General features: G+C 34.2%; 1 protein-coding gene and 1 long non-coding RNA gene across 4 annotated transcripts in view; one reads left to right on the top strand and one right to left on the bottom strand.

Moving 5' to 3' along the window:
- The window catches only part of LOC144377170 (uncharacterized), a 227,194-nt gene that overhangs the window by 17,671 nt on the left and 182,637 nt on the right, over positions 1 to 26,886 (top strand). The gene's annotated exons all lie outside the window — the stretch shown is intronic.
- The window catches only part of Cntn5 (contactin 5), a 1,189,809-nt gene continuing 1,182,128 nt past the window's right edge, over positions 19,206 to 26,886 (bottom strand). For all 3 annotated transcript variants that reach the window (XM_078046906.1, XM_040285131.2, XM_078046907.1), the window contains 2 exons: positions 26,266 to 26,434; positions 19,206 to 22,386 (listed from right to left, as the gene is read on the bottom strand). In XM_078046906.1, coding sequence (XP_077903032.1) covers positions 22,286 to 22,386; positions 26,266 to 26,434 — 270 coding nt within the window. In that variant the 3' untranslated portion in view covers positions 19,206 to 22,285. The remainder of the gene's footprint in view (positions 22,387 to 26,265; positions 26,435 to 26,886) is intronic.

The following is a 26,886-nucleotide window of genomic DNA, read 5'->3' as shown; positions in this document are numbered from 1 at the left end:
TTAGAAAATAAATGAAAAATGATCCAAGCTGGCCTCTGCATTGTCAGTATGTTCATATTATAGCTGAAGGACTGCATTAATATAATTAGGTGAAAATCCCAGTGGAAATTAGCTGACTTGGTATAATGTAAATGTTTTTTAATGAATGTAGAGATTTTGAGATACTCTCATTAATGATGCTAACTGTGTAAAATAACACTTCTTGACACATTGAACAAGATCAAAGTTCTGCAAGGATTGTTTCACTTATATTTCAGCCTGTGAGGAGTGAGGAGGTGATATAATTAAGGACCACACACCACGATGGAGGCATAAGTGCTATTAGTTCGGTGAGAGTGATTCACAAATATAGTAACTTTTACCTTGCAAAGTTCACGTGGTTAAGAGCAATGCCATCTGATGGAAATTTCTGTCCTCTGTTTGAAAGATCCATGATGGTAGCCACTAGTCACACATAGCTCTGGAACAATTGAAATACAGCTAGTGCAAACGAGCAACTGAATTCTTTAAGTTTAATTTAAAATTGCTATGTGTGATTAAAATGTACTGTATTGTATAGTGTAGGTCTTAGATCACATGCTGTAAAAATTTTAAATTTAGATTTTTGTACACATGTACTATGCCATCTTTAATTAATAATTAATCATAATTAATTTTGCAGAGGTAGACTGATTCAAAACAAAATGAAAATTTGTCTAAGTGAAAAATAAGTTTTCAAGTACATCCCATGTCCCAAACATAGTTAACTAATGTCCCCAGATTCTGACATTCTTATGCTTATTTTGCCATTAATAGATAGGGATCCTGATTTTTCTCTATCCAGTCATGCCTATTTCAGGCTCCTCTATCTTACTTCTTTCCTATCAAACTGTTGCTCTGGCATGGGAGATTTTTTATAAGCAAGAACCGAGCATTCTCTGAGGCCATGCCTCTTCCAGTTAACTTCTGTTTGACTTGTGACTTCAGGAGATGAGGTTCTCTTTAAATGCCACTGAGAAGGCTTTCTGATTTATTCATTGCTTTAAATTGTTACTAGATATGAAGATGTCATATTCTCTATATAGTATCCAACAGCACTTACGAACTGCAACCCTCTTTCAAAATAATATGTACCAATTAGTCTTTCTTTTTGCCTGTATCCCATACAAATTCAGAAAACAAGTTTTCAGCAAATGAATATTTACAATATGCCATACATTAGAAATACAACTATTATAGAGTGGTTGACGTTGTCATTCAGCCAGAGAGTGAGCACTCTAGGACCCCAGCCATGGGATCTGCTTCTTGAGTCCACTTCCCATACCAACTGTACAGGTTTAAGTTACCTTGAAGGTGAACCTGAAATGAAGATTCTTGTTCATGACTCACAGAGGAAGAGAAAAGTGAACAAGATAGGTGAAAGCAAAAGCAAAAGCAGTCTCAACTGGAAATTGGCTTCAGTCTGATCTCCCAGGAAAGCTCTGGCATTTACCTTGCTCTAGAGAGTTAGTTCTGCTTGAGGGAAAGGGCTAGCCAGTTATATACTCTTGTTTACCCACTGCTTCTGCAGTGGGTGTAGGGGAGGTGTTCTGTTCCTGGAAATAGAACCAATTGTGAACTGTTCCCAGTTGACATCCACAGCAGCTGGGGATGAGAGTGGGGTTTGTGTAAATACACCTATAGTGAAAGTGTTCTGGGTAGGATAAACAGCCTCCATTACAACAAACAGGACACAAGCTCCTTTGGTGGAGTCTTCAGCGAGATAAGCAGCTGGCAGAACCAGGGTCTGAGGACTAAATGCTGCCTGCATAGCACAATTCTTTCCACCTCATCACATGGATATGTTCACTCAGTCACTCATTCCAGAGATAATTAGGGAGACCCATTATATCATAGGAGAAACTTGTGCTCTGGGAATAGGATAATGATTAAGCTTACAGACTCATGAGCAATAGCTTGAAATTGGACTATTTCAGGAAAATCTGAGTAGGTGCTATCAAATAATGTGAATCTGCAAACAGAAGGGAGAAAATAAAAGTGGAGAACTAAAAACAGAGTTCACAGAGAATTTGAAATTTGAACTAGGGACTGACAGATGACTAGGAGTTTGGCAAATTTCCCTAGTTATAAAGCAGTTAGGTACCTCAGTACTAAGACAAATAATTGTTTCTTGATTTTTATCAGGTAATGCTTGGGTTAAGTGGCCTACAAAGGCTAAAGAATATCCATCATCCTGCTTTAGAGCTGTGTTGATGCCCTGATTGTATAATGCAGAGTGTTCCTTTTTTGACTTGAACAGATTATTCATCTCCTATTCACCTAGTATTATTCAGAAGGCACCTCAAATGACACACTAGGAAATTCATGCTTATGACATGCATAGGAGAGTGAATCCTCTGTTTCCCATGGAAATGGGAAATATTTTGAATAATAGAGCCCTATTTTATGACCTGATACTTTTATCTGAAAGGTAACAGGATTCCAGTTGATAGACTTTCTTTTTCTTGATGTGAACTGCAAATGTGTCTTAGGACAAGGAAAAACTGCTGTGTATTCTTTTAAAATGATCTGGTTGTAAGTTTGAGTATCAGAGAGCTTCTAAGGCAGTATGACTGTGGATCTCCTTTGCAATCTGTTACTTATCATTCTCAAAGTTCTCCATTTTTCAGTATTGTTAACAGGATGACTGGATGGATCTGTTCATTAAATGTGCAAAATCAAAGCACATCTTTTGAAAGCACTGTCAGAGCTAATTAGGGAGTACCTGAAGGCTTGAATTTGGTAACTCAACTTTGAGAATAAACAACTTTGTCCATCTGAGAGCAAACATATGAAGGCAGATGGTAAAGCAAAATTACATATTTTCTTTCTGTTCCAGGAACACCTGAAACTATTAATACCTCTACTAAATTTTTAAAATGAGACTTGTTTCTATGACTGACTTTGGGACATGTAGATATTTCAAACATTATTATGACTACAATGCTGTTTGTTTCATTCTATAACAGAATGACACTAATAAATGCTAACAAAGCAGGAGAGGATTTTTTGCTAGTTATAAAATTAGAAGTTGATCTTTTGTAATCCCAGCTAAGGTGTCATTGATGAGAAAACTCCTTGGGAATATGAGCTGCTGTCTTCCAGGGCATGAAATACTGTACTTTGAACAAACGAATACATGTGCTGGCTTTCTCAAGTTGAAATTTGTACATTTGTCATATCTGGAAATAGGAGATTATGGCATTCGGCATTTCATCTAGGAACCCTCCCTCAACATGTTGCTCTTCCTTTCACAGCCCTTGGAATCTACCTCATGGCTATTCCCTCTAACACACTTCTTTGCAGGTTCCTCATCATTTGAAATACTTGACAGTTACTAAATCCTTTGCTCTTTCTATCTCTACTAGCTACATTTCAAGGTTACCTCATTTAGTCCTATAGTTACACATCTAAGTGTTGATCTATAAATAGCATTTTTAGGTCTAAATGCCCAGACATCCATTGCGCTGTAGATATTTTTATCTAACTGTTCTTTGACATTCCTACTTGGGTGCCTTATTGTCATTTCAAACCTAACATGGCTAAAATTAACTCTTAGTTCTTTGTCTCTCTAAGCTTTCTACCTCTCTAGGATTTATCTAGTTAGGGGCATAAACTTCACTAGTATTTGATTCATCTCTTCTCATCACACTTCCCATATAATTTATGAGGATGCCTTGTTCTATTATTGAAAATACACTGAACATGGAACTTTTAAAATTTTTTATTTAAAATGTCTGTCTTAATAAATATTGCACATATTTATATATAACATGATGATTTGATATGTGCATTTTGGAGTGGTCAAATCAAGCCAGGTAACATGTACTTGGATTAGCCTCACATTTTTTTTTTTGAAAGATGAGGATGCTTAAATCTACTCTTAGGAAATCTCAAGTTTTGAATATATAATTAATTTTAGTCACCATGGGTATAATAGATTTATTGAAGTTATTTCCCCTGTGTAATTAAAATTTTGTATCCTCTAACATCTTCACAATCCTCAGAATCTGGTGGTAATCATTCTATTTTCTGCTTTTATGGTTTTGACTTTTTTTTTAGAGTCTACATATATAAGATTATACAGTATTTTTCTGGTTTTGGCTAATTTTACTTAAGATAATGCCTTCTACATTCATTCATTTTGTCAAAAATGATAGGATTTCCCTTTTTATAAAGCTAAGTAACATTCTATTATTCATTTATGCTATGTTTTCTTTATCCATTAATCCATAGGTGGGCAACAATGCATCCAGTTGGCTCCTGAATATGCCAATGAACCTCAATACCTGTTAAGCTTTTAATACCTGTTAGCCTCACAGAGCAGCAAGTCTTCTTAAATTAGTACTAGATAAGGAAAGAAATTTTCCTGCTCTTCTTATTTTTCCCTTCCTGACTCATCCCCTTTGAAACTGGTAGCATCTGAAGCTTAAGTTATAAGAAAAAGGAAGGGGAGAGTGAAAGTTTAAGGAAAGAGAATGAAGAGAAATGACCAGGATAACCTTCTTGGACAATTGACTTCCCATTTAAAAGAGGTCTCAAATGAGAATGAAGAAACATTTTAACTTTAAATCAAACTGGGAGTTTTATTATTCTATAAGTCTTGATCATTTTAATTACTGAAGTGAGACAATGGTTTTGTAACTTAAGGTAATCATAGTATTATGGTTATTATGGCCATGATAGATTAATTTATGGGATCTCTGGGACTTTATCAGGTTTATTAGGGAGTAGATGAACAACTTCTTCTGTTGAATAACCCTAAAGGAGAGTAGAAGGTAAATAAAAAGTGACTTTCTGATTAAACCCAAAGGTTGTGCTTATTCAAGATGCCAGTCTAATTCTGTGAGGCTTATAATAAAACTCAGAATAAAATCTAAAGTCCTCAGGTGCTCCAGTCTTAGTTCTTGATGCCCAGCCCCCACTCACTCCGTCTCAGTGTGCATGCCTTGTTTCTTGAACTGACCCTTAATTTTTTCAAGTATGAGATTCTTATTATATCCTGAAGGCTTTCCTGCCTACTTCAACTTCCTCCTCTTTGACCTTCCTGGACATTTTCCCCAATACTCTTCTCACATATCTAGTCCTGAACTCATGTCTGGTTACTGGAGGATTCATTGTGACACATGGTCACTAGTGATCTTTTTCAGAGTAAATTCAGGGAGATTGAGGGACTGATTTTAAATATTGTAACATGAATGGTAAGCAATTAAGCATAGACGGTAAATGTGGGTTTTCCTTCAGGAGACATACCTATAGATAGATGGGAAAATATTACAAGTCCCAGAGATGAATTTTCTTGTTGGTCGGTTTTGTATAGTTGAAAGGAAGGTAACTAACATGTGCCAGGACTTTTACTTATGGTAGAATATCTAATCCTCATTAAAATTACTTGGAACTTAGTATTATTGTTTCCACATCAGATGAGGAAGCTTAAGGCATATGGATGTCATCGATTTGCTTGTTATGTTAAGATGTAGATCCAAGAATTGAACCCAAGGATGAAAGATTTTTAATGCTTCTCTTTTCTTAAATCTAACGTGATGCTTTTGGAAGAAGTCAATAAAAAGCATATGGTTGAAATTATGGAAGAGGGAGAGAGGAGATAATAGATGAATCTTAGAAGAAAACTGGAGATATTATATTATCCGATCTGTAGTAACATCTTCCTCTAAGATGAGCCTGGTGACAGATCATCAACTCATGATACTTCTTAAAACTTCCCAGTGGCCAACTTCCTATTGTACCAGGGGTAATACCTAAAACTTATCATGGCCTTAAAGAGAGCCACTTTGCTTTACCTCTGCTCAACTCTCTGGCCTCTTCTACCACTCTCAACTTCCTATGCCATTCCAGACATCTCACTTCCTCCTTTAGCTTTAGCGAGTCAGGTCCTTTTTATTTTCCATGCCTTTACTAATTTCTTCCTCTGCTAGAAAATTTCTTCTTGTAGTTAGGCCTCAAAGCAAATGTCACATTAGAAAACTCTAAAAAATTTCTTGTAAGAAATCCTTTCCCCAAGTTATTCTCATCTGCATTATTATTTAGCTGTTGTCTTGGAATGCACCACTGTCTGAAATGATCAGACCCCCCCCCCTTTTTTTTCCATTGAGGTACAAAAATTCATGAATATAGCTATCTTTTTTGCTGTGTTCTGCTGTATCTCCAGGGTCCAGAATAGTGTCTTGCATATAAGTAAGCATTTCTATTGCGAATTGAAGGTAAAATGACTGGAGTTAAGAGTATTTATACCAGGAGATCTTGATTTATGTTGTCTTGAATTTGGCACCTGCTGAGAGTAAGAAGGATCAGAGATCCAGGAAGCTTGAGATGGTGGCTATGAATAGTAGTAGAAGGAAGTAAATGATAAGTAAAAAATATCAGCAGAGTGCTGGGTGGGCTGGCAGTCTCCTCTACCAGTAAATAAAGCTATAACTGTCTATGAATCTAGAAAGCAAGCACGCTCTCTATGTTCTTAGTTGAACTTTGCTTTCCTGTAGAGTTAATAAATGTACAAGTGATTTTAAAGTTTTTTTCAATTCCATTGATTCATTTTAATGGTATGGTTCAATAACTTTGGAAATAAGACCTCTTTAACTTGTTTTTATCATTTTTTTCTCTTTTAATTCAAGTAAATATTTGTTAGTGTTGTTGCTTTATTCTTCCATTCTTTCTAATTTGTCTCACACCACTAACATTTTATCCTAAATTCATTTTTTCTTATGTAGTGATTTTTTTTTCTTTTTTCTTACATAAGTAATACAAACAATTCTCTATTTTCTTTCTTTTTTTTTTTAAGGTGAAAAGCAGATGGATGGGGGAAGGGATAGATGGAGAAGCCCAAGACACATTAATTAACAACTTTTATAACTCCCTTTAGGGAGGGGCAATTCCTAGGACAGGTTATCTTAGCAACATATTGAAGCAGGGGCAGGTTCTTTTTTTTTCTTTTTTAAAGAGAGAGAGAGATTAAATATTTTTTAATATTTATTTTCTAGTTTTCGGTGGACAGAACATCTTTGTATGTGGTGCTGAGGATTGAACCTGGGCCACATGCAAGCCAGGCGAGTGCGCTGCTGCTTGAGCCACATCCCCAGCCCCATTATTCTCTATTTTCAATGTTCAGTTTGTTTCTGTGGGATTTCTCTTACTTGTTCTCTCTCTCTCCCATCTATAATATTCTAAGTTTTTATAATTCAGTAATCAAAAGGCAGTTACGTTTTTATTTTAAAATGTGCTGTGAGTTTTGGAAATACATCACATAAAAATCAGAATAATTTAAAAATAACAATTAGAGTAGTTTGAATTTGCAGAATAGCTCTAAATTTATATGCTACACTAACCCATTTATTCATTTGTTGATAAATATTTGTAAATACACATTAGGCAGTGTATTACACATACTAGGGAAAATAATAGTGGTTATTGCAACTTAAAAATTCACTGTGAGGAAGACATGTATATAAATGATTTTAGTAAAATTCAATAGAGAATGATGTGGTTTATTATGGAGAGTACCTCCAGCAGAACTCTTACTTTTGCTTAGGGATTCACCAGAAGTTGAAGTGCACCATAAAATACTTTGAAATTGAGTCCCAAAGCTAGCTAGCTCTATAAAATGGCAGAAGGGCAGTCCAAGCAGAGGCAGGCTAAAACAGTGAGCGGGTGTGGTTGGATAAAGTGTCAGATCATGAGGGATTTGAACAAAATATAAAATTACATGGACTTCATTCTGAAACTGAAAAAAAGTTTTCAAGAACTTTCCAAAAAAAGTGTTATGACCGTTTGTTTTTATAAAAGCTCCAGTGGAACCTGTGGAGTTACAGGGGTTTGAAGGTGGTACTAATGCCAGTTAAGAGACAATTGAGAAATAGTAAGAAATCAAACATGGAATGTGATAGATTTAAAAATTTGTTAAAGGAGAAGGATTAATTGAGCATGATGATGCCACTTTCTGTGGAGAGTAATCTCAAGTGGCTGGCTTGAAAAAAAAACACTAGTAAAATTCAGAAATACTAAAAAGACATGGCTAGAGAAGATGATGAGATGAATTTGGGGCATTTTCCACTGTAGCTATTGAGATATTCACGTACAAATGGCTGAGAAGCTCTAGAAATACTACCCTAAAGCTCAAAGGAGAGTTGGGGTTAGAGATGTGGATTTGGGAGTCAATAATATAAAGGTGATTGAAGCCAGTGAATGAGTTTACCTAGTGAGAGCAGGTAAGGAATAGGAAAAGATAGTAGAGCCCCTAAATGTTAGAGGAATAAGTGAGAACGGTAGGAGAAAAATGAGGAAGCAGTTGTAGAAATCAAGAAAAGAGAGATTCAAGGAGAAGTACATATTTTCATCGTTTTGAAATTAAAAGTTTCAAATAGCTATTGAGTAATAATTTTTTGAAAAAACATTTGTTCTTTTTAGTTATGTCAAAATACTTTCTACTGTCATGTATATCATACATACATGGAGTATAACTTCCCATTTTTGTGGTTGCACATGATGTAGAGTTAAACTGGTCGTGTATTCACATATGAACATAGGAAAGTTATGTCTGATTTATTCTACTGTCTTTCCCATTCCTATCTCCCCTTTCTTCTCCCAACTTCCCCCCTGTTCCATCCTCCTTCCCTCCGGTCTATTTTAAGTCAGCATCTGCATATCAGAGAGAACATTTGACCTTTGGTTTTGAGGACTGGTTTATTTCACTTAACACATAGTCTGCAATTCCAACCACTTACTAGAAAATGCCATAATTTCATTCTTATTTATGGTTGAGGAATATTCCATTGTGTATATGTACCACATTTTCTTTATCCATGTATTTGTTGAAGGGCACCTACATTGGTTCAATAGCTTAGCTATTGTAAATTGAGCTGCTATAAATATTGATGTGGCTGTGTCATTGTAGTCTGCTGATTTTAAGTCCTTTGGGTATATACTAAGGAGTGAGAGAACTGGGTCAAATGGTGGTTGCATTTCAAGTTTTCTGAGGAATCTCTATACTGCTCTCCAGAGTGGTCGTACCAATTTGCATTCCCACCAGCAATGTATCAGTGTGTCATTTCCCCCACATCCTTGCCAACATTTATTCTTACTTATATTCTTGATGATTGTCATTTAGACTGGAGTGAGATGAAATCTCAGTGTATTTTTAATTTGCATTTATCTAATTGCTAGTGATGTTGAACTTTTTATATATTTATTGACTGATTGTGTTTCTTCTTTTGCAATTCCTTTGCCCATTTATTGATTGCAATATTTTTTTGGTGTTAAGTGTTTTGAGTGCTTTATATATCCTAGAGATTAGTGCTTTATCTGAGAGACAGGTGGTAAAGATTTTCTCCCATTCTGAAGGGTCTCTCTTCAAGTTATAGATTGTTTCCTATGCTGTAAAAAGCCTTTTAGTTTGATACCATCCCATTCATTAATTCTTGATTTGACTTCTTGTACTTTAGGAGTCTCATTGAGGAATTCAGTTCCTAAGACAACATGATAGAAATTTTGAGCCTACTTTTTCTTCTAGTAGGCACAGGGTCTCTGGTCTAATGCCTACATCTTTGATCCACTTTGAGTTTTGTGCAGGGTGAGTGAGAGGGGTCTAATTTTATTTTATTACATATGGATTTCCAGTTTTCCCAGCACCATTTGTTGAAGAGACTATCTGTTCTCTAATGAAAGTTTATGGTGCCTTTGTCTAGTATGAGATAACTGTGTATCTGTGGGTTTGTTTCTGTCTTCTATTCTTACCATTGGTATTCATGCCTGTTTTGGTGCAAATACCATGACATTTTTGTTACTATAAATCTATAGTATAATATAAGATCTGGTATTTGATGCTTCCTGCTTCACTTTTGTCACTGAGGATTGCTTAGGCTATTCTAGGTCTCTTAATTTTCCAAGTTAATTTCATAACTGCTTTTTCTATTTCTATGAAGAACATCATCGGAATCTCAACAGAAATTACATTAACTCTGTATAGTACTTTTTGGCAGTATGGCCATTTTGACAATATTAATTCTGCCTATCTAAGAACATGGGAGATATTTTCATCTACTAAGGTCTTCTTTAATATCTTCAGTGTTCTGTAGTTTTCATTGTATAGATCTTTCACCTCTTTTGTTAGATTGATTCCCAGGTACTTAATTTTTTTGAAGCTATTGTGAATGGAATAGTTTTCCTAATTTCTGTTTCGGTTGATTCATCACTGAGGTCTAGGAATCCAGTTGATTTACGGGTGTTAATTTTATATCCTGCTACTTCATTGAATTCATAAGAGTTCTAGAAGTTTTCTGAAGGAGTTTTTGGGTATACTAAATATAGAATCATTTTTTTCAGCAAATAATGATGGTTTGAGTTCTTCTTTTCCTATTTATATCCCGTTAATTTCTTTCTGCTGTCTAATTTCTCTGGCTAGAGTTTCTAGGACAATGTTGAATAGAAGTGGTGAAAGAGGGCACACCTATCTTGTTCCAGTTTTTGGAGGAAATGCTTTCAACTTTTCTCCTTTTTAGAATGATATTGGCCTTGAGTTTGGCGCATATAGTTTTTACAAAGTTGGGGTATGTTCCTACCATCCCTAGATTTTCTAGTGTTTTGAACATGAAGAGATGTTATATTTTGTCAAATGCTTTTTCTGCATCTATTGAGATAATCTGTGATTCTTCAAGTCCATTGATGTGATGAATTATGTTTATTTATTTCTGTTTTTGAACCAACCCTTTCATCCCTGGAGTGAACCTCACTTGATCATGGTAAACTATCTTTTTAATATATTTCTGTATGCAGTTTGCCAGTCAAATAATCCATCTTTAAAGGATAATGAAGACTATGATTATTATAAATAGTTTTACTTAAAATTTTGATTTTAAAATTTCATAATAAGTAATCAGCAAAACTCTGATCTTGAATTTTATTTTAAAATTTGTATTTTACAATCTAGCAAATTTGCTAATTGTTTCCTATAATAAATTAAAAAAAAACACTGAAGTCAGTACAAATGATCACATTAGATATATATTTTAAATTTGAAAGTTTGCCTCAAGTAGCACTGAGTTGCTTCTTTCAAAGAGTGTATACAAAGGCTATTTTATTCCCTCCTTTTTTGATATTGTGGTAATTAATTAAAAGTTCATTGTGAAAATTTTATGATTGAAATTGTAGAAAACTTCACTTACTTATTCCTTAGATGCAATTATCAGTATTTTGCCATGCTTGTTCTGTGTATTTCTTTAAAAAATTTCCCCTTTTCTTCCTTCCTTTCTTTTATTACTTCCTTCATCTCTGCAATATTTTGAAGTAAACCTCTGCTATCATGTCATTTCATATTTTTCTAAACATCTGTCTAAAATAAATGCAGTATCTTATCACACCTAACAAATTAGTATACATCTACTTAGCCATATATCATGTTCCATAGTCACTTAAATATTATTTATTATGAATTATTTAAATTACACTATATAGTCTTTGCAGATTATTACTTAAGTTTCGTTTAAAGAGGAGCTTTGCTTCTATTATTGCTCCTCACTCTTGTTCTTATAAACTGTCATTATCCTAAAGCATTTCCCACATTCTGAATTTGGTCAGTTACTTCTTTATAGTCTTATATATTTTTTTCAATTCCCTATTTTGTTTGTTTTTGCAACTAGTATACATAGAAGTTGGTTAAACTCTGAATTTATTTATTTTTTGTCAAGAATATTTTAGTGGGCTGGGGATGTGGCTCAAGCGGTAGCGTGCTCGCCTGGCATGTGTGCGGCCCAGGTTTGATCCTCAGCACCACATACAAATTCTCTCTCTAAAAAAAAAAATATTTTAGTACTTAGACTGGGCATGGTGGCACATACCTGTAATCCCAGCGGCTCAGGAGGCTGAGGCAAGAAGATCTCAAGTTCAAAGCCAGTCTCAGCAAAAGCAAGTACTAAGCAACCCAGTGAGACCCTGTTTCTAAACCAAATGCAAAATGTGAAATGTGGCTCAGTGGTTGAGTGCCCTTGAGTTCAATCCCTGGAACCCTTCAGTGCCCACCCCCCTCAAAAAAAAAAAAAGAATATTTCAGTACTTAAAATTGTGTTACATCTGGTTATCACTGTGAAGTTGTCTCACTCTTAGTAGGTTTGGGTGGTAATCCAATGTCAAATTCTGCATCACTCTTTTCATGTTTTTTTTTTTCTTAGAAGCCATTAATAAGTATAGCCTGAATAAACATTTCATTAGGGATTGAAAACTGATTTTCTAATCCTCTTATTTACTCCACATGTGCTACTGAGCCTACTTCCACAAGGATCTTATGTCATGACCCTGTTTGTTCAACTTCCTTGCTTTCTGGCTTTACTAGATGATGCAGCCTATTCCTGTAGAATCTTTCCCTAGACCTTGAATGGGCTATTTCTCTGAGGAACCATGGTTGCTTTTAATGGATAACAGGGACTGTTTCAGCCCTGGTTCCCTAGAGAACTATTTTGGTGCCATCTCAGGACAGCATAAGTGAAGGAAAAAAGAAGTAAGACGGGAAAGAATGGGAAGTAAGATAAGATGATAAGTACTCAACTTCCATTGATATTTGACAAGCTTTGATGGCATCAGCACTTGTGCATGGCCGTATGGGACATCTCCCTGTAGGCTGCATGAAAAAAACAAGTGTGGGAGAAAATAGGGAAGCAAGTTTATATTTCTGGCTCCATTATCTTCTATTTCCAATGGGTCATTGTTACCCACCAAGGAATTACCTTTGTGTGCTTCTCTTCTATATCATCGAATACCTTTAGGAGCTTGTTGGGTGGACAGATTTTATGCCTTACATTATGACTCCATTGACTAAGTGCAGAAGCCATGAGAGGGATCAGAACCATAAAATTACTTCTGGTTAGTCTGTTTTTTAAAGCAGCAGCCAAAGGGTAGTTCCTAATACTCCAGGTCAAGGTATTGTTTGTTCCTATGTCGTGGAATTGAGTGGATCTGAAGGACATGTCGGTGTGGTGGACGATGAGGTGGAGCATGCATCTTGGGGTCTAGCAAGAATGCGAAACCAGTGGAGACTGGAGAGGTACATAAAAGGACATAAATTTTAACTCTCAGATCACTTTCTTCAATTTGTTTCCTTTTGCTTTTAGAATAATTGAAAGGCCACATGTCTTAGTAAAAAGACATTATTTATAGAAGTTAAATTCAAGATTGTATTAGTTAGGCTACTGCTAGATAGTATGTGTCACTTTCTGTTAGGTGTGGACAAGTACTGGAGTCCCCACTAAGTCCAAGAGTGACTGAGAGGTGGTTTAGTTGCCCTCACAGGGAGAGGAGGAAACGGGTTTGGTGAGGGTAATGATTTGCACAGGGTAATGATTGTCATTGGGATGTTTCTAAACTATTGTGACATGTTCACTTACACAGTTTTTGGTTCCTGCTATAGGTCAGTGTATAACTTGCCACAGATCACTGATGAGGGGATCCAGATGTGTGGCCAGATATGGGATTTTTCTGGTAATTGGCATGGGTTTAATTAAAAATTAGAAATCAGATGAATCAATAAAGATAGGAAATTGGCCATCTCTGAATATTTGTGTCATGCTGCAGCTGGGACACCTGTTGACAGAACATGAGTTGCTAACTTCTTTTACTGTATTGACATTTAGGTCAAGAGGCAATGGTAATGCATACAGCGATTGTTTCTTGAAACTCTAATTCAATGTTGTGTGGTCGGAAGAACCAGCTATTTAGTGAACATTATTTTTACCTATATAATTTAGTATGATATAAAAATTCTTACATAATTATGTTTAATATATATTTTACAAAGATGCTACTTGGTGGTATTACCATTACATAAGTATTGAAAGACAGTAAAAATCAAGGTTAAATTTTAAAATTTATGGGAACAATTTTTTTTTATTAAAAGCAGAAAAAATTATGATATTTGGTATCTGTTTTATAAAAATATTAAGGAACAATAATTCGGTATTTCATCAAAAGTGCTAAAGACTCAGACACACAGATACATCTGTGATCCCCATTAAAAGGTTTTAGTGACATTTTATAGATAAATATTTCTGCCAAGTAGTCTAAAGCAAGAGGCCATTGCCTTTATATTATTGAAAAAGTAAAACTTACACAAATATGGAGAATAGAATCATAATGTTCACTAATGCATCACTCAGCTTCAATGATTATGAGCATCCTGCTTATACTTGCTTTATATAGTATACTCCCTAAATTGTTTATTTTACTTGGAAATATTTGAGTATTCAAATATTGAAAATAAGACAAATTCTAGAATCATATCATTTAATCTGTACATACTGAAGTAGATGACTGGATAAAAAAGGTGGCATACATACACAATGGAATTTTACTCAGCAATAAAATAGAATAAAATCATGGCATTTGCAGGTAAATGGATGACAGTGGAGAAGGTAATGCTAAGTGAAGTTAGCCAATCCTCAAAAAACAAATGCCAAATGTTTTTTCTGATATAAGGAGGCTGACTCATAGTGGGGTAGGGAGGGAGAGCATGGGAGGAATAGATAAATTCTAGTTAGGGCAGAGGGGTGGGAGTGAAAAGGATGGGGCAGGGGATTTGCAACAATGGTGGAATGTGATGGATATCATTATACAAAATACATATATGAAGACACAAATTGGGTGTCAACCTAATTTATATACAAATAGATATGAAAAAATTATATATATGTGTAATAAGAATTGTAATGAAAAAAACCAAAGTATAAAGACATGAATTGGTGTGAATGAATATACTTTATATACGAAGATATGAAAAATTGGGCTCTACTTGTGTAATAAGAATCGTAATACATTACACTGTCGTGTATTTTTAAAAAATCAATAAAAAGAAAAAAAATAGCCCAGGGATTCTAGTAACTGCAGGAGTGACTCATGAATTGGGAATTAAGTTTTCTGAATAGTTGTATATGAGAATGGAAGAATATTTTGCTATAGTAAATAGCTCATATTATTCTTAAATCTTTATGCATGTCAGTCTGGACATAGCACACATGAAGTGAAATAGATTCTTCATGTTGGCCACAAGATGAATACTGAAGGCTAGAATTGTAAATATTTTAGTTTAATAAAATGATAAATTGAAGTTAATTTCATCTGCAATTTTTTTTTTAAGTCCTGTGGATTGAATCCAGGATCTCATACATACTAGGCAAGCTCTCTGCCATTGAGTTAAATCCTCAGCACTTTTTATTTCATTTTTTTTAACAAGACAGGGTTTTGTTAAATTGTCCAGACTGGATTTTAATTTGTGATCCTCATGCCTCAGTCTTCTGAGTAGCTGGGATTACAAGCATGTGCCACCATACCTGGCTCATCTACAAAATTTTTAATGAAATATTTCATTTAAAATGACTTTGGTTGACACTTTGACATCAATAATTAGTCATATTTTGGTTTAAAATACTAGATAGTTGTAAATTTTTTAGAAGAAAGTAATTTTAACATATATAGTTTTAGCTTTTTTATATAACTGAATTCACATTAAAAAAAAAACTGTTGGTACTGCTATCATTCCCTTTTCTCCACCTAACATTGTTTATTTTCAGAATTTCTGAATTTATGTTCAAATCAGGACCACAAGAAGTTCCACATGTTGTGTTCCTCTTTAGTTTCCTGTAGTGTTTTAACAGTTCCTCATTTTACATCTGCATATCATTTATTTGTGGAAGAAACTGGATCTTTGGTTCTGTAGAATATCCCATATTCAGAATGTATCTGATTTCTTCCTTATGGTATTATTTAAGATGTTCTCTTTTTTCCCCCTCAAGTATTTCTTCCAAAACCACAGTAAGAGTTTGGCCAGGTTCATGATAATTTTTAAGACTATTAAAGGTGTAGTTCTGTGTATACATCCTCTTCCGTCATATCAGGTTGGACCTAATGTCTGTGTGACTTTCAGTGGTGTTAGAATCAATGGGCTCAGACAGTGGTATCCTGATATCACTAGTAAATATTGTTTTTCAGCGTTTGAGCTGGTGGTTTAAATACCTGATAATCTTTGCCTGAATAATTTTTTAAAAATTTGATTCTAAGTTTTGAATTAATTAGTTGTGATTCTTCTCTAATATGAAGATTTCCTTTTATCAAGTATTTGGTTTATCATGGAACACAGTTCTTACAGAAAAGGAAGCATAAAATCTTATAAGAATTCTAGAAGGCTGATTCCTGAGTTCAGTAGCGTGCTTGCCTGGCATGCGTGCGGCCCAGGTTCGATCCTCAGCACCACATACCAACAAAGATGTTGTGTCCGCTAAGAACTAAAAAATAAATATTAAAAATTCTCTCTTTCTCCTCTCACTCTCTCTTTAAAAAAAAAATTAAAAAAAAAAAAAACAAAGATAACCAATGATTTGTGTGCCTGTGGCAGGATGAGTGCGTGATTTTGGATAGCTAGTGTGTTCCAATTCTTTGCAGTCATTGTTCTATTTAAGCTCAAGTTGTCCCAGTTTGCCAGAGGGAGGTCTTTACCGCACTTTTTTTTTTTTTTTTTTTTTATCATGACAACAGCGGTTTTTGTAGATACAATAAGAAGTTCCAGGCTTATCTTGTACATTTTCTACTGTAAGCCTTAAATTATCATTTCTCCAAGAAAGTGCTGATTCCTTTTAGTGGTCCATGGAGATGTAGACCACATTTTGTGCATGGTATATGCATTCTTTGTGTTATTTGTGCATTAAGGATATTCATTATTTTTCTAAACTTTTTCACTGGACAAAACTAGAAAAGAGGTTATTTTTAAGAAAAGGGTTAAATAAATTATGAATTAATACATTTTTCAAACAGGATTTTATTTAACTTAAATATATTTGTATCACCTCCCATCTTAAAATTTTGCTGTTTCAATAATTTTAACATTTATATGTTTATATTTGGCTAGTTAAAAATATTTCATTATGCTACCCGTAAGAAGACAAACAGATATAATTTAAGATTTTGTGTGTGTGTCTGTGGTGTATATTGTCCTTGGAGTGTGACCCATTAGGGACGTACTGTCCATTGACTAATTTGAAATATTTACCTATGTTCTTATAATTCTTTTATGAGGAAAAATTTTAAGTTACACCTCTTTGGTTGCTAAATATTTAGTTTCATCACCCCCCCCCTATTTATTCTCAATTTCTAGAGGTTGCTTAGTATTTTTTTTCACATCTTCATACATGTATTTTGTATAATTATGACCATCTCCTTCCACCATCCTTGCTATTCCCCTTCTCCCTTCTTTTCCCTCCCACCCCTATTCCCTATCTAAAGGTAATCCTCCTCCCCTGCTCTCCCTCCCTACCCCACTTTGAGTCACCCCCCCCCTTATATCAGAGATGACATTCGACATTTGTTTTTTTGGGATTGGCTAACATCACTTAGCATAATCTTCTCTAATGCCATCCATTTCCCTGAAAATGCCATGATCTTATTCTTTTTTAGTGCTGAGTAATATTCCATTATGTATAAATGTCACATTTGTTTATCCATTCATCCACTGAAGGACATCTAGGTTGGCTTCACAGTTTAGTTTAGCTATCGTGAATTGTGCTGCTATAAACATTGATGTGGCCGTGTCCCTATAATATGCTGTTTTTAGGTTCTTTGTGTATAATCCAAGGAGAGGGATAGCTGAGTCAAATGGTGATTCCATTCCCAGCTGTCAAAGGAATCTCCATACTACTTTCCAAATTGGCTGCACTAGTTTGCAGTCCCACCAGCAGTGTATGAGTGTACCTTTTTCCCCACATCCTCACCAATACTTGTTGTCTTCATAATAGCTGCCATTCTGACTAAAGTGAGATGGTATCTTAGAGTATTTTGATATTCGTTTCTTTGATTGCTAGAGATGATGAGCATTTTTGCATATATTGGTTGATTGATTGTGTATCCTCTTTTGAGAAGTGTCTTTTCAGGTCCTTGGCCCATTTATTGATTGGATTATTTGTTTTTTTGGGTGCTTATCTTGTTGAGATCTTTATATATCCTAGAGATTAGAGCTCTATCTGATGTGTGAGGGGTAAAAATTGTTCCCAGGATGTAGGCTCCCTGTTCACCTCACAGACTATTTCTTTTGCTGAGGAAAAAAAAATAAAAAAATAAAAACTTTTGGAGGTTGCTTAGTTTTTTCCTAAGCTTTTTTTTTTATATATTTTTTTTTTGCACTAACATAAAGCAGTTATATAGGTCTAAGGACAAAATGTGAAATAAGTACACTGAGAGAATGCTTGGTTGCTATTTGTTCCCATGTCTCATCTTCTTTCTCAATGAGTCACCAAGTCTTCAGGTTATTCTTCCATTATTTGTTCTTGAGAACATTACCCAATGTGAATGTTTGTATTTTTTCTACTTCTTACACAAAAGGGGGCATATTCATTTTCCTCCACCTTATTTATTTGCTTATTTTAGCTATTCATTGGCACATTTTTGCTAGTCTATCTTATGGGTAGATTACTGGGTGTGGGACAATTCTGTCAAAGAGTATATCCGTAAAACACCTTATCAGATAGTCAAAGTCCCTTTAGTAGAGTTGTATCATTTTTTCAATTGGAAAAATTTTTTAAAATTAAAGCTCCCTAATGTCTGACCTACTGAGTGAGAACTCAGATGTGGGCCTTCAGGTTGAGTAGGGTGCTCACCTCAGTTTGGTGAGAGAGATTCCAAGGTGACAACATTGTCTCCCCTGTATGATCCTAGAGCCTGGATAGTACAGGAAAATATTCATAAACAAATAATTTTTATGTGATTGCTGGAATAATAGAAATGTATGTATGGTACTACTAAGGGGAGACAATAGAGTGGGTAACTCTGTCAATTAAAATGGTACCTGATATAGAATGGAATTGATTGTTCATAATATAAAAAAGCAGACTTATACATTTTTTTTTAAAAAAATTTGTCTGCAAAACTGATTTTATGAAGACTCCTTTCCTGAAAAGAAAGAAATTATGTGTTAAACCCTGTGAACTTATCCCATCTGTACTTGTTTTTTTGCTTATTTTATTCATTGCCATAAATTCAAATTTTCAAGCTTTAGCTACCATGGACATCTTATGGGGAGTTTTTTCAACCTAAAGTCACAACAGCATGGAGAATCCTCACAATGATATGTTCAATGTGAAAACTCTGCTGTAACCAGGAGCATTCTGCACTCTGCTTGAAGCTAGTCATAGAGTTGACAGGAGAGAAAATAAAAGTCAATAAAAACAGAATTATTTATTAAAAAGATCTAATGTTACAAGAACAGTACACAGAACTATTATCTGACTGTGCCTTCCACATGTTATATACCATTATATATAGTATATATACAGATTGTATACAGTATATTTAACGGTTTGACATGGAGTCCACAGTACCTTTAGTTGGGTGTGTAAAACAGTTGCTTTCATGAAATTTTTAATTATCAGGAGTGTTGTTTTCTTCATAGTTCAATTGACATTATACAAAAATACAGTCTCTTTAGTGATTTAAGACTGTGGTTACTATCCCATCCAGGAAAAAGCTCACTTAGTACTGTAGCTGAAAAATAATGTACCTTGATACGGAATGCTGTCTGCATTCTACAAAGTAACAAATATGTAATACATAATACATAAACATTGAAATCCTGTTTTTTAAATAGATTTATGAGGCAAAATACATATTTTGTGAATGTTGAGTAAAAACATCCCATATCTGATTCCTGTAAGAATACAACATTGACATTCTATGCGTAAATATTCTGGCAGATATGTACCATCCATCAGCTATTTGGAAATATTGATCGGTTTTAATTTGGTACTGGAGATGGAACTCGGGAGTGTTTTGCTGCTGATCTATATCCCCAACTTTTATTCTTGTTTTTAAATTTTGATACAGATTTTTTTATTTTTAAATTTTGATACAGGGTCTCTCTAAGTTGCTTAGGGCCTCACTAAATTGTTGAGGCTGCCTCGAATGTACCATCCTCCTGCCTCAACCTCTCAGGTCACTGGGATTTCAGGCATGTATCATTGTGCCTGGAGATACTGGTTAATTTTAAGTTGTCATACATCAACATATTTATTGGGTTTTGCTTTATAAAAATGTTAGTATATCTTCATTCTTGAAATCCTTCACTGAACTTAGTATAGAATATTATAGAAAAGGAAGAAAATGCTTTTTGGTTCATCAAATATGTAACAATTATTTCCAACTTTTAAATATCCTTCATAATTTTTCCACCCGTACAATTAGTTTTCATAAATTACATTATACTTAGGAGAGTTAGCATCCCTCTATTTGCAAAGTTGAGCCTCTCCCACTTCAAAGGAGTCAGTTGAGAAAGGCCACTTCATTGTTGTTATTTAAAGGCTAACATATTCACCATCTGTAGTGTTTATTATAATCTTCTGACTAAAACAGTATTTTAAATTACTTTGTGTTTGTTCAGGAGTGTCTTGAACGTAATCTTCTCCAAACACAACAAGTAATTGAAATATATAGTTATCTCTCTAAAACTAATCTTTAGGCTGTTCAGAACAGAATTCCTAATCTTGCCAGATGTTATGGTGAATGCCTATAATCCCAGCGGCTGGAGAGTCTAAAATGGGAGGATTGGAAGTTCAAAGCCAGCCTCAGCAATGGTGAGGCGCTAAGCAACTCAGTGAGACCCTGTCTCCAAATAAAATATAACGTAGGACTGGAGATGTAGCTCGGTGGTCGAGTGCCTCTGAGTTCGATTCCTAGTAACGCGCCCCCCCCCCTCCAAAAAAAAGGAATCCCTAATCTTTCCTCTGATACTTCAATGGTTAACCAGCAACTTAAACTTAATATTGTTATGCTTAGTTGGTAAAGATGCAAATAGAGTTGATAGGTTTAGATTATATAAAGGAAAATAAAGGGAAACTGCTTTTTGTTCTCATGTCAGCATCACCTGTAAGACTAGTTTCTCTAGGCTCTTTTCTGGCAAATGAGGTTGCAATGAATCTTTTCAGACCTATTCTTGGGTGTAATGTCAACTCTGGCACATCCTCATATTTTCTAGAAATTCATGATTCATCAAGTAGAAAAATTTCACCTAGCTTTCCAATAACTATCTAGAATAACTTAGGTTCAATTTGACTTTTCAAAATAGCAAGTCGTAATCACCTCCCAAGCTAAAAAATCAAGCAGTATGTGTCTGGAAGAAATAGCAGAGTCCCTATGATGATTCTATGTTCCCACAGATTAATTTTCTAAAAATCAACTTACCCAACAGCTCTTCTTTATTTTAGTAGTTGGTAAGATTTTATAAATGGCATGGAACTGTCTGAAAAGTATTTATTTGCTGTACTTGAATCATTTTAATCCACAGACAATATGTCTGTATAATTATTTCCACAACAAATTTTTATTGTCCTTAAAATTATTTGTAGTTACAAGAAAGCATTGGATTTAATTCAAATTTGCTTTGAAAGTAGGTAGAGAAATTAAAAAGCTCTGTCTCATTTGTTATGTTTTTAAGTTAGTGCCTGTGGCTTCATATTGTCTCAGTTTTTAGTTATCATATATTATTGTGACTTTAAACTTTTTTGTATTAGTAAAAATAAACATTTACACTCTTCATTGCTAGATAACATAGAACTTGATGGAAAATAATAAATTCATTTGGACTTACTTTATATTTACCTTGCACATATATTAATGGCTTATTCCCTACCCTATTATCTGGTTCTAGGAGTGCATATAGAATAGTGTATTGATAAATCTTGCAATTTCCCTATGCACTCATATGTTTTTGAGAAAAATTTTGAGTATTTATCCTTTAATGGGCCACATAACTGAAATATTTTTCATATCTCCTGCTGGTTTGGCAATTGGAATAGTTAGCTGAATAGAAAATAAAAACACTGGACTCAGATTCTAAACAAACTTTTCATTCTTGGTTTTGTATTTGTTTTTGAAACAGACCTGCTAGTTACCACTTAACAAATGGATGGCACATACTTAGAGTCATCAGATATAAAATCAAATTCCAACATATTAAAAAAATTCAGAATACATTCAACAGAAATTACCTTTGCTTACAAAAATTCATTACATACAATCTGCATATTTTTATTGGACCAAGAACTGTCCTTTCCATTTACAAAAACCAAAGAGAAACCTGATGGATAAGTAATATTTTCCTCCCGACCTTCTGTAAGTGCACCATGTGTAGTCCCAAGTTTTAAAGCTTATCTCAGGGTCCTGGGTCTCCAATTAACTACACTCTATTCACTGCTGCTCTCAAGCTAAAGCAAAGAAAATCAAATTAAGTTGGCAGCTTTCACCAGGAAGTTGAAGGAATCATCAATGCCAAGAGCAACGTTACTGATGATGATGTGGAGAGTGTGTGCAGGGTTGGCTGAGCGCTTGTGATTTTCCCACCTGTGAAAAAAGAAGCATCAGATGAAGCCAATTTTTGTAGTCTTATTTGGACAAGGCAAGTGTTCTTAGAATCTAGGACAAGAGTATATTATCTGTCCCTTTAATGAATGTTTTTATTTTTTTTTGCAGGGGTACTGGGGATTGAACTTGGGGGCACTGAACCACTGAGCTACACCCCATTTTTTTTATATATTTCATTTAGACAGGCTCTTACTGAGTTGTTTAATGCCTTGCTTTTGCTGAGGCTGGCTTTGAACTTATGATCTTCCTGCCTCAGCATCCTGAGCTGCTGGTAGTGAGTGTTCTTCATACTTTGGGAACCTCAGACCATGTCTTATTTTCTAAGTTGCAAGGAAAGCAGAAACATTTATGCAACACTCTATTGAAAAATCTAAGTCATGCTAACAAACGCATCAAACCAGGAGATTTAGTGTAATCTCCATTAATGATGTGCTGATGGAAAACATCCCAGGTTCCTGATAGGGAATGAAAAGTAATTTTTGTAGAACATACTTCAGGAAATGGAGCAAAAATAATTAGCAAAAGTGTGAAGCAACATGAACTCATAATTTAATTACTTCTGATAATTTTTAAAATTTAATGACATTTATTTATGGGTCTTTGATTATTTCAATTGATTGGGCTTAAATTCTAGATTCTCATGCCAAACTTGGTAAAGGTTTGTTTTTTTCATCTTTCTTTCTTACACTCAGGAGATATTTCTTTTTGAGACCAAAGCGTTACATGCATTTAATTGCATTAAATGAACTGATCTGAGTTGATTAGTCTGAAGTAGTTCCAATAGCTCCACATGGCCACCGATTAAGAATGATTTTTAATGCTACCTTCAGGAATGGTATTTTAAGCCAGAAGACTTCTAAAATATCATTATGATCAACATGTAATGAATACTCACTATATCACAAGCACTGTATTAAGCCCTTTATAAATATTATATTATTTGATTCTCACAACAACCAACTTCAGTAAAAACTATTGTGCATCTTTATCTTCCTGTTGAACTTGAGAGAATTGGTATTTAGAAAAAGGATAGAACTTGCTTAAAGTTCCTGAGCTAGGAATTAGTACATCTGTGATGCTTTAATGTTTTGTCTATCTTAAAACAGTGTTGGTTATAACCTTAAGAATAAGGATAAAATATTCCACCTAGTTTTTGGACTCTACTGTCAAGTTCTCTCCTCTGACTGGATTGAATGTAATGGAATTATAATGGTGATTTTTGTTAGTCTAAATTTATTTTTCATATGCCTATCTCTACTTAAGAGGTAAAAAAAATTGGTAAAAGACACGCAAAATTGGCAACTCTTTCTTTGAAAATTTGTATAACTAATGCAATAATAAAACTTATTAATCAACATGTTGGAGAATGTTAGATATAGTTCTACTTGTACAATAGGAGTTTATCATGAAATTCATAGTCATATGTGAACTGTAAAGGGAGATGACAAAGCCTTACTGGAGTTCTATGTATATGCAAATAAATAGAAAATGAAAAAAATTTCTTTTCTATATATTTCAAAGTGACTGTCTTATTGTTAAACTAACTTACATGACATTTTTATAAAAGCGTCTCACTTTCAGAATGGTAAGTAGAGTCTATACCTCAAATTCTAAGTGACATCCACAAAGTCATCATTTTAGTAGGGAAAACAATACAAATGGGGTGGGGAGAAAAAAAAAACAAAACCCTCTCCACACACAGCATCAGCAACATTGGATTAAGTTCTAGCCTGAGCTGTAAAAACTATTTCACTTGGACAAGTCATTCAATTTCTTAGGCATTTGATTTTTTTGGAATATAAGAAGAAAAAAACAATCATTGCTTGGGTTTTATGAGTCTATAGTAGATAAAACTAAGAGATTTCATATTATTGAAACTCAGAAAATGGATTACACTGGCCAAGATGTTATTAACTAAACCATTAAAGTTGCCATTTCCCCCCATAGAATAGAAGTAATAATTAAAATAAATGTGAGAATTAAGGTCTTTTATAAATACTCCAAGCTTGGGACTGAACTTATTCAGAGGATGCTATTGAATCTGATTGCATTAGAATTAAAAGGAACTTTCTAGAATCATAGAGTAATATAATTCCTAATTGGAAGGATAAAGTAATGTATGGAAAACATGTAACATGGTTCCAAGAACCATTTTGAGGTCTTAATAAATGCTCATTGTGTCATTAGAAATTTGACACTTCTGAATGAAGAAGAGTTATTTTTTTAAAAAACATGAAAAATATCTTTTGCCTTTCAAGGTGCTCTTGAAAATTCGGCACCCTCACCTTAACAGTTCAATTGTGAATTAATCTGCACACAGACATTATTACCATTCTTGCTGTTGAAACTGCACATTTATAAAGGAATCATAGAGTGTATTAAATTTTTGTATGACCACAATATATTTAAATTCGACTTGTATTCCTGAAAATGTCAGTTTCCTACATCTTGTATTACAGTTTTTCGGTGAAAAGTTAAAATATAACAAAGAATTCACCTAAATTCCTTTATTGTTAATGTTATCTTCATGTTTAATTGTCTTTTAAAACACATTTTTTCTCATTTTAAATATAGAAATGATATAACCTATCCCCTAAGTACTTCAATGTCTGTTTCTAAAGAATAAGACGATTTCTCATATCACAAAAGCGTGATTTCTACAAATTGATGTTGCTGTAATCTTTTCTAATATACAGATAATCAAATTTTATCAATTGTCCCAATAATGTCCTTTATCTCATTTTGTATTTTTAATGCAGAAATTTGGAGTTTATTAAATATTATGTTTTCCTCAGAGTCTGGTATCATTCATTTCTCCATTTTATTTGCCATCCATTCATTCTGTGACATCAAAAAATAACATAAGCAATACCTCTTATCTGATTTCAAGTTGGTTAATGTATTAAATAGTGCCATACACACAGAGCCTTAGAAGATATCATCAGAAACTTCCTTTTCTGTTGATCATTCTGTGTGGGAATGATTTCTCAACAAATAATACTCATAATTAACCATTAAGTGAACACCATTTAATACAAGGTTTTAATGAAAAATTGTCCAATACTTTCTCAGGGATTTGCATATCTAATTAAATCTTTTTTTGGCTACTTTTACAAAATGGTTTCTTCTAATTTTATAAAATCTCCCTTCCTTTAGTTTTGTCATACTGAGACAATAATGATTATGATGGTAGATATTCGGGTATCCTTGGAGATAAACTACCTAGATTTGAATTATGGTTCAGCAATAATGTGATCATGGGCAAGTTACTCACGTGGCATTTTTCCTGGTTTACAGAGAAAATCTATCTCATGTGATTGTTACTAAGATTGAATAATGTGTGTATAATTTTTTTGTGCCTGTTATATAGTAAAGGCTCAGAAAACAAGAAATTAATAGTGCTTATAATAACTATGGGGTTCAGTAATACAATTTGTTTATATGTCAAATATCAAATTTTAAAGTTTAAAGGGAATACTTTTAAAATAATCTAACAACAAGAACAATCAAGATAATAGAGAAGTAGGTACATCAAATGGGGACAATATTACTTTAAAAGCAATATTTCAAAAGCCAATTTGGCCAGCAAGGTACTACTTGAGACCAGGATTGAAAAGAATTCTTGTAAATAAGTACATTCTAATAAAAGTATCAACTTCTTTCTAGATTTGTAGAAATTCTGCAATTGTGAGCAAATTACCATGGTTCATACAGATTGTAGGAGGAGTTGGAAATCAAAGAAGAGAAACCCCTCCAAAAAATATCTGAACTGTGCAATCCATCATTCGGTTTTGATGAGGTTTTATCATCTTGCATTGCAGGTGGCCACCATATTAAGCCTGTTAGATTAAAACTTACCTGAATACGATGGTACCCTGATTTGGGAACTAGCTGTTCCATCCCCTCCTTCGCTGTATGCTCGGACTTCAATAATATAGACTCCAGCATCGGGGAGTGGTACTACTGCTTGAGGTTTCTGCGTTTCAATGACTTGACTGTTGCTGTGACCCTCTTGCCTATAAAAAACCTGTGAGGAGTAACAGAGGCTCAACATTTGAAATTCAGTTGAGGATTACAAATGCTTACTGTCTATATCTGTATGTTACATTCTGAGCTAAGCGCAAGACGCTTACTGCTTAGAGGTGTAAGCAAATGTAATACATGTGTTATGCACTGCAATGAAAATATACTTAGGGAGCCACGGAAGTCAAGAAAGAGTTTAATTCTGTCTTGGGATTTACAAAATCCTTTCCAGAAGAGGTGATGCCTGAGCTAAGTATTTGAAAATGAATAGAGTTTACCAGTTGGAGAATACAGACAGTGATAAGATTAAAAATACACCTAGCTGATAAGAAACCATGGCACTGGAGTATGGAACCTAGAGAAGATAAATATGGATAGTGAGAAATGAGACTGGAGAAGCAGGTAGTGAGGAGATGCACCATAAAAAATCTTTTATATCTGGTTATTGAAATGAAT

Source organism: Ictidomys tridecemlineatus, chromosome 4, assembly GCF_052094955.1.
Source record: "Ictidomys tridecemlineatus isolate mIctTri1 chromosome 4, mIctTri1.hap1, whole genome shotgun sequence".
NCBI lineage: Eukaryota > Metazoa > Chordata > Mammalia > Rodentia > Sciuridae > Ictidomys > Ictidomys tridecemlineatus.
Note: the sequence above shows the minus strand (reverse complement) of the source record. Positions and strands in the feature narration are given on the sequence as shown.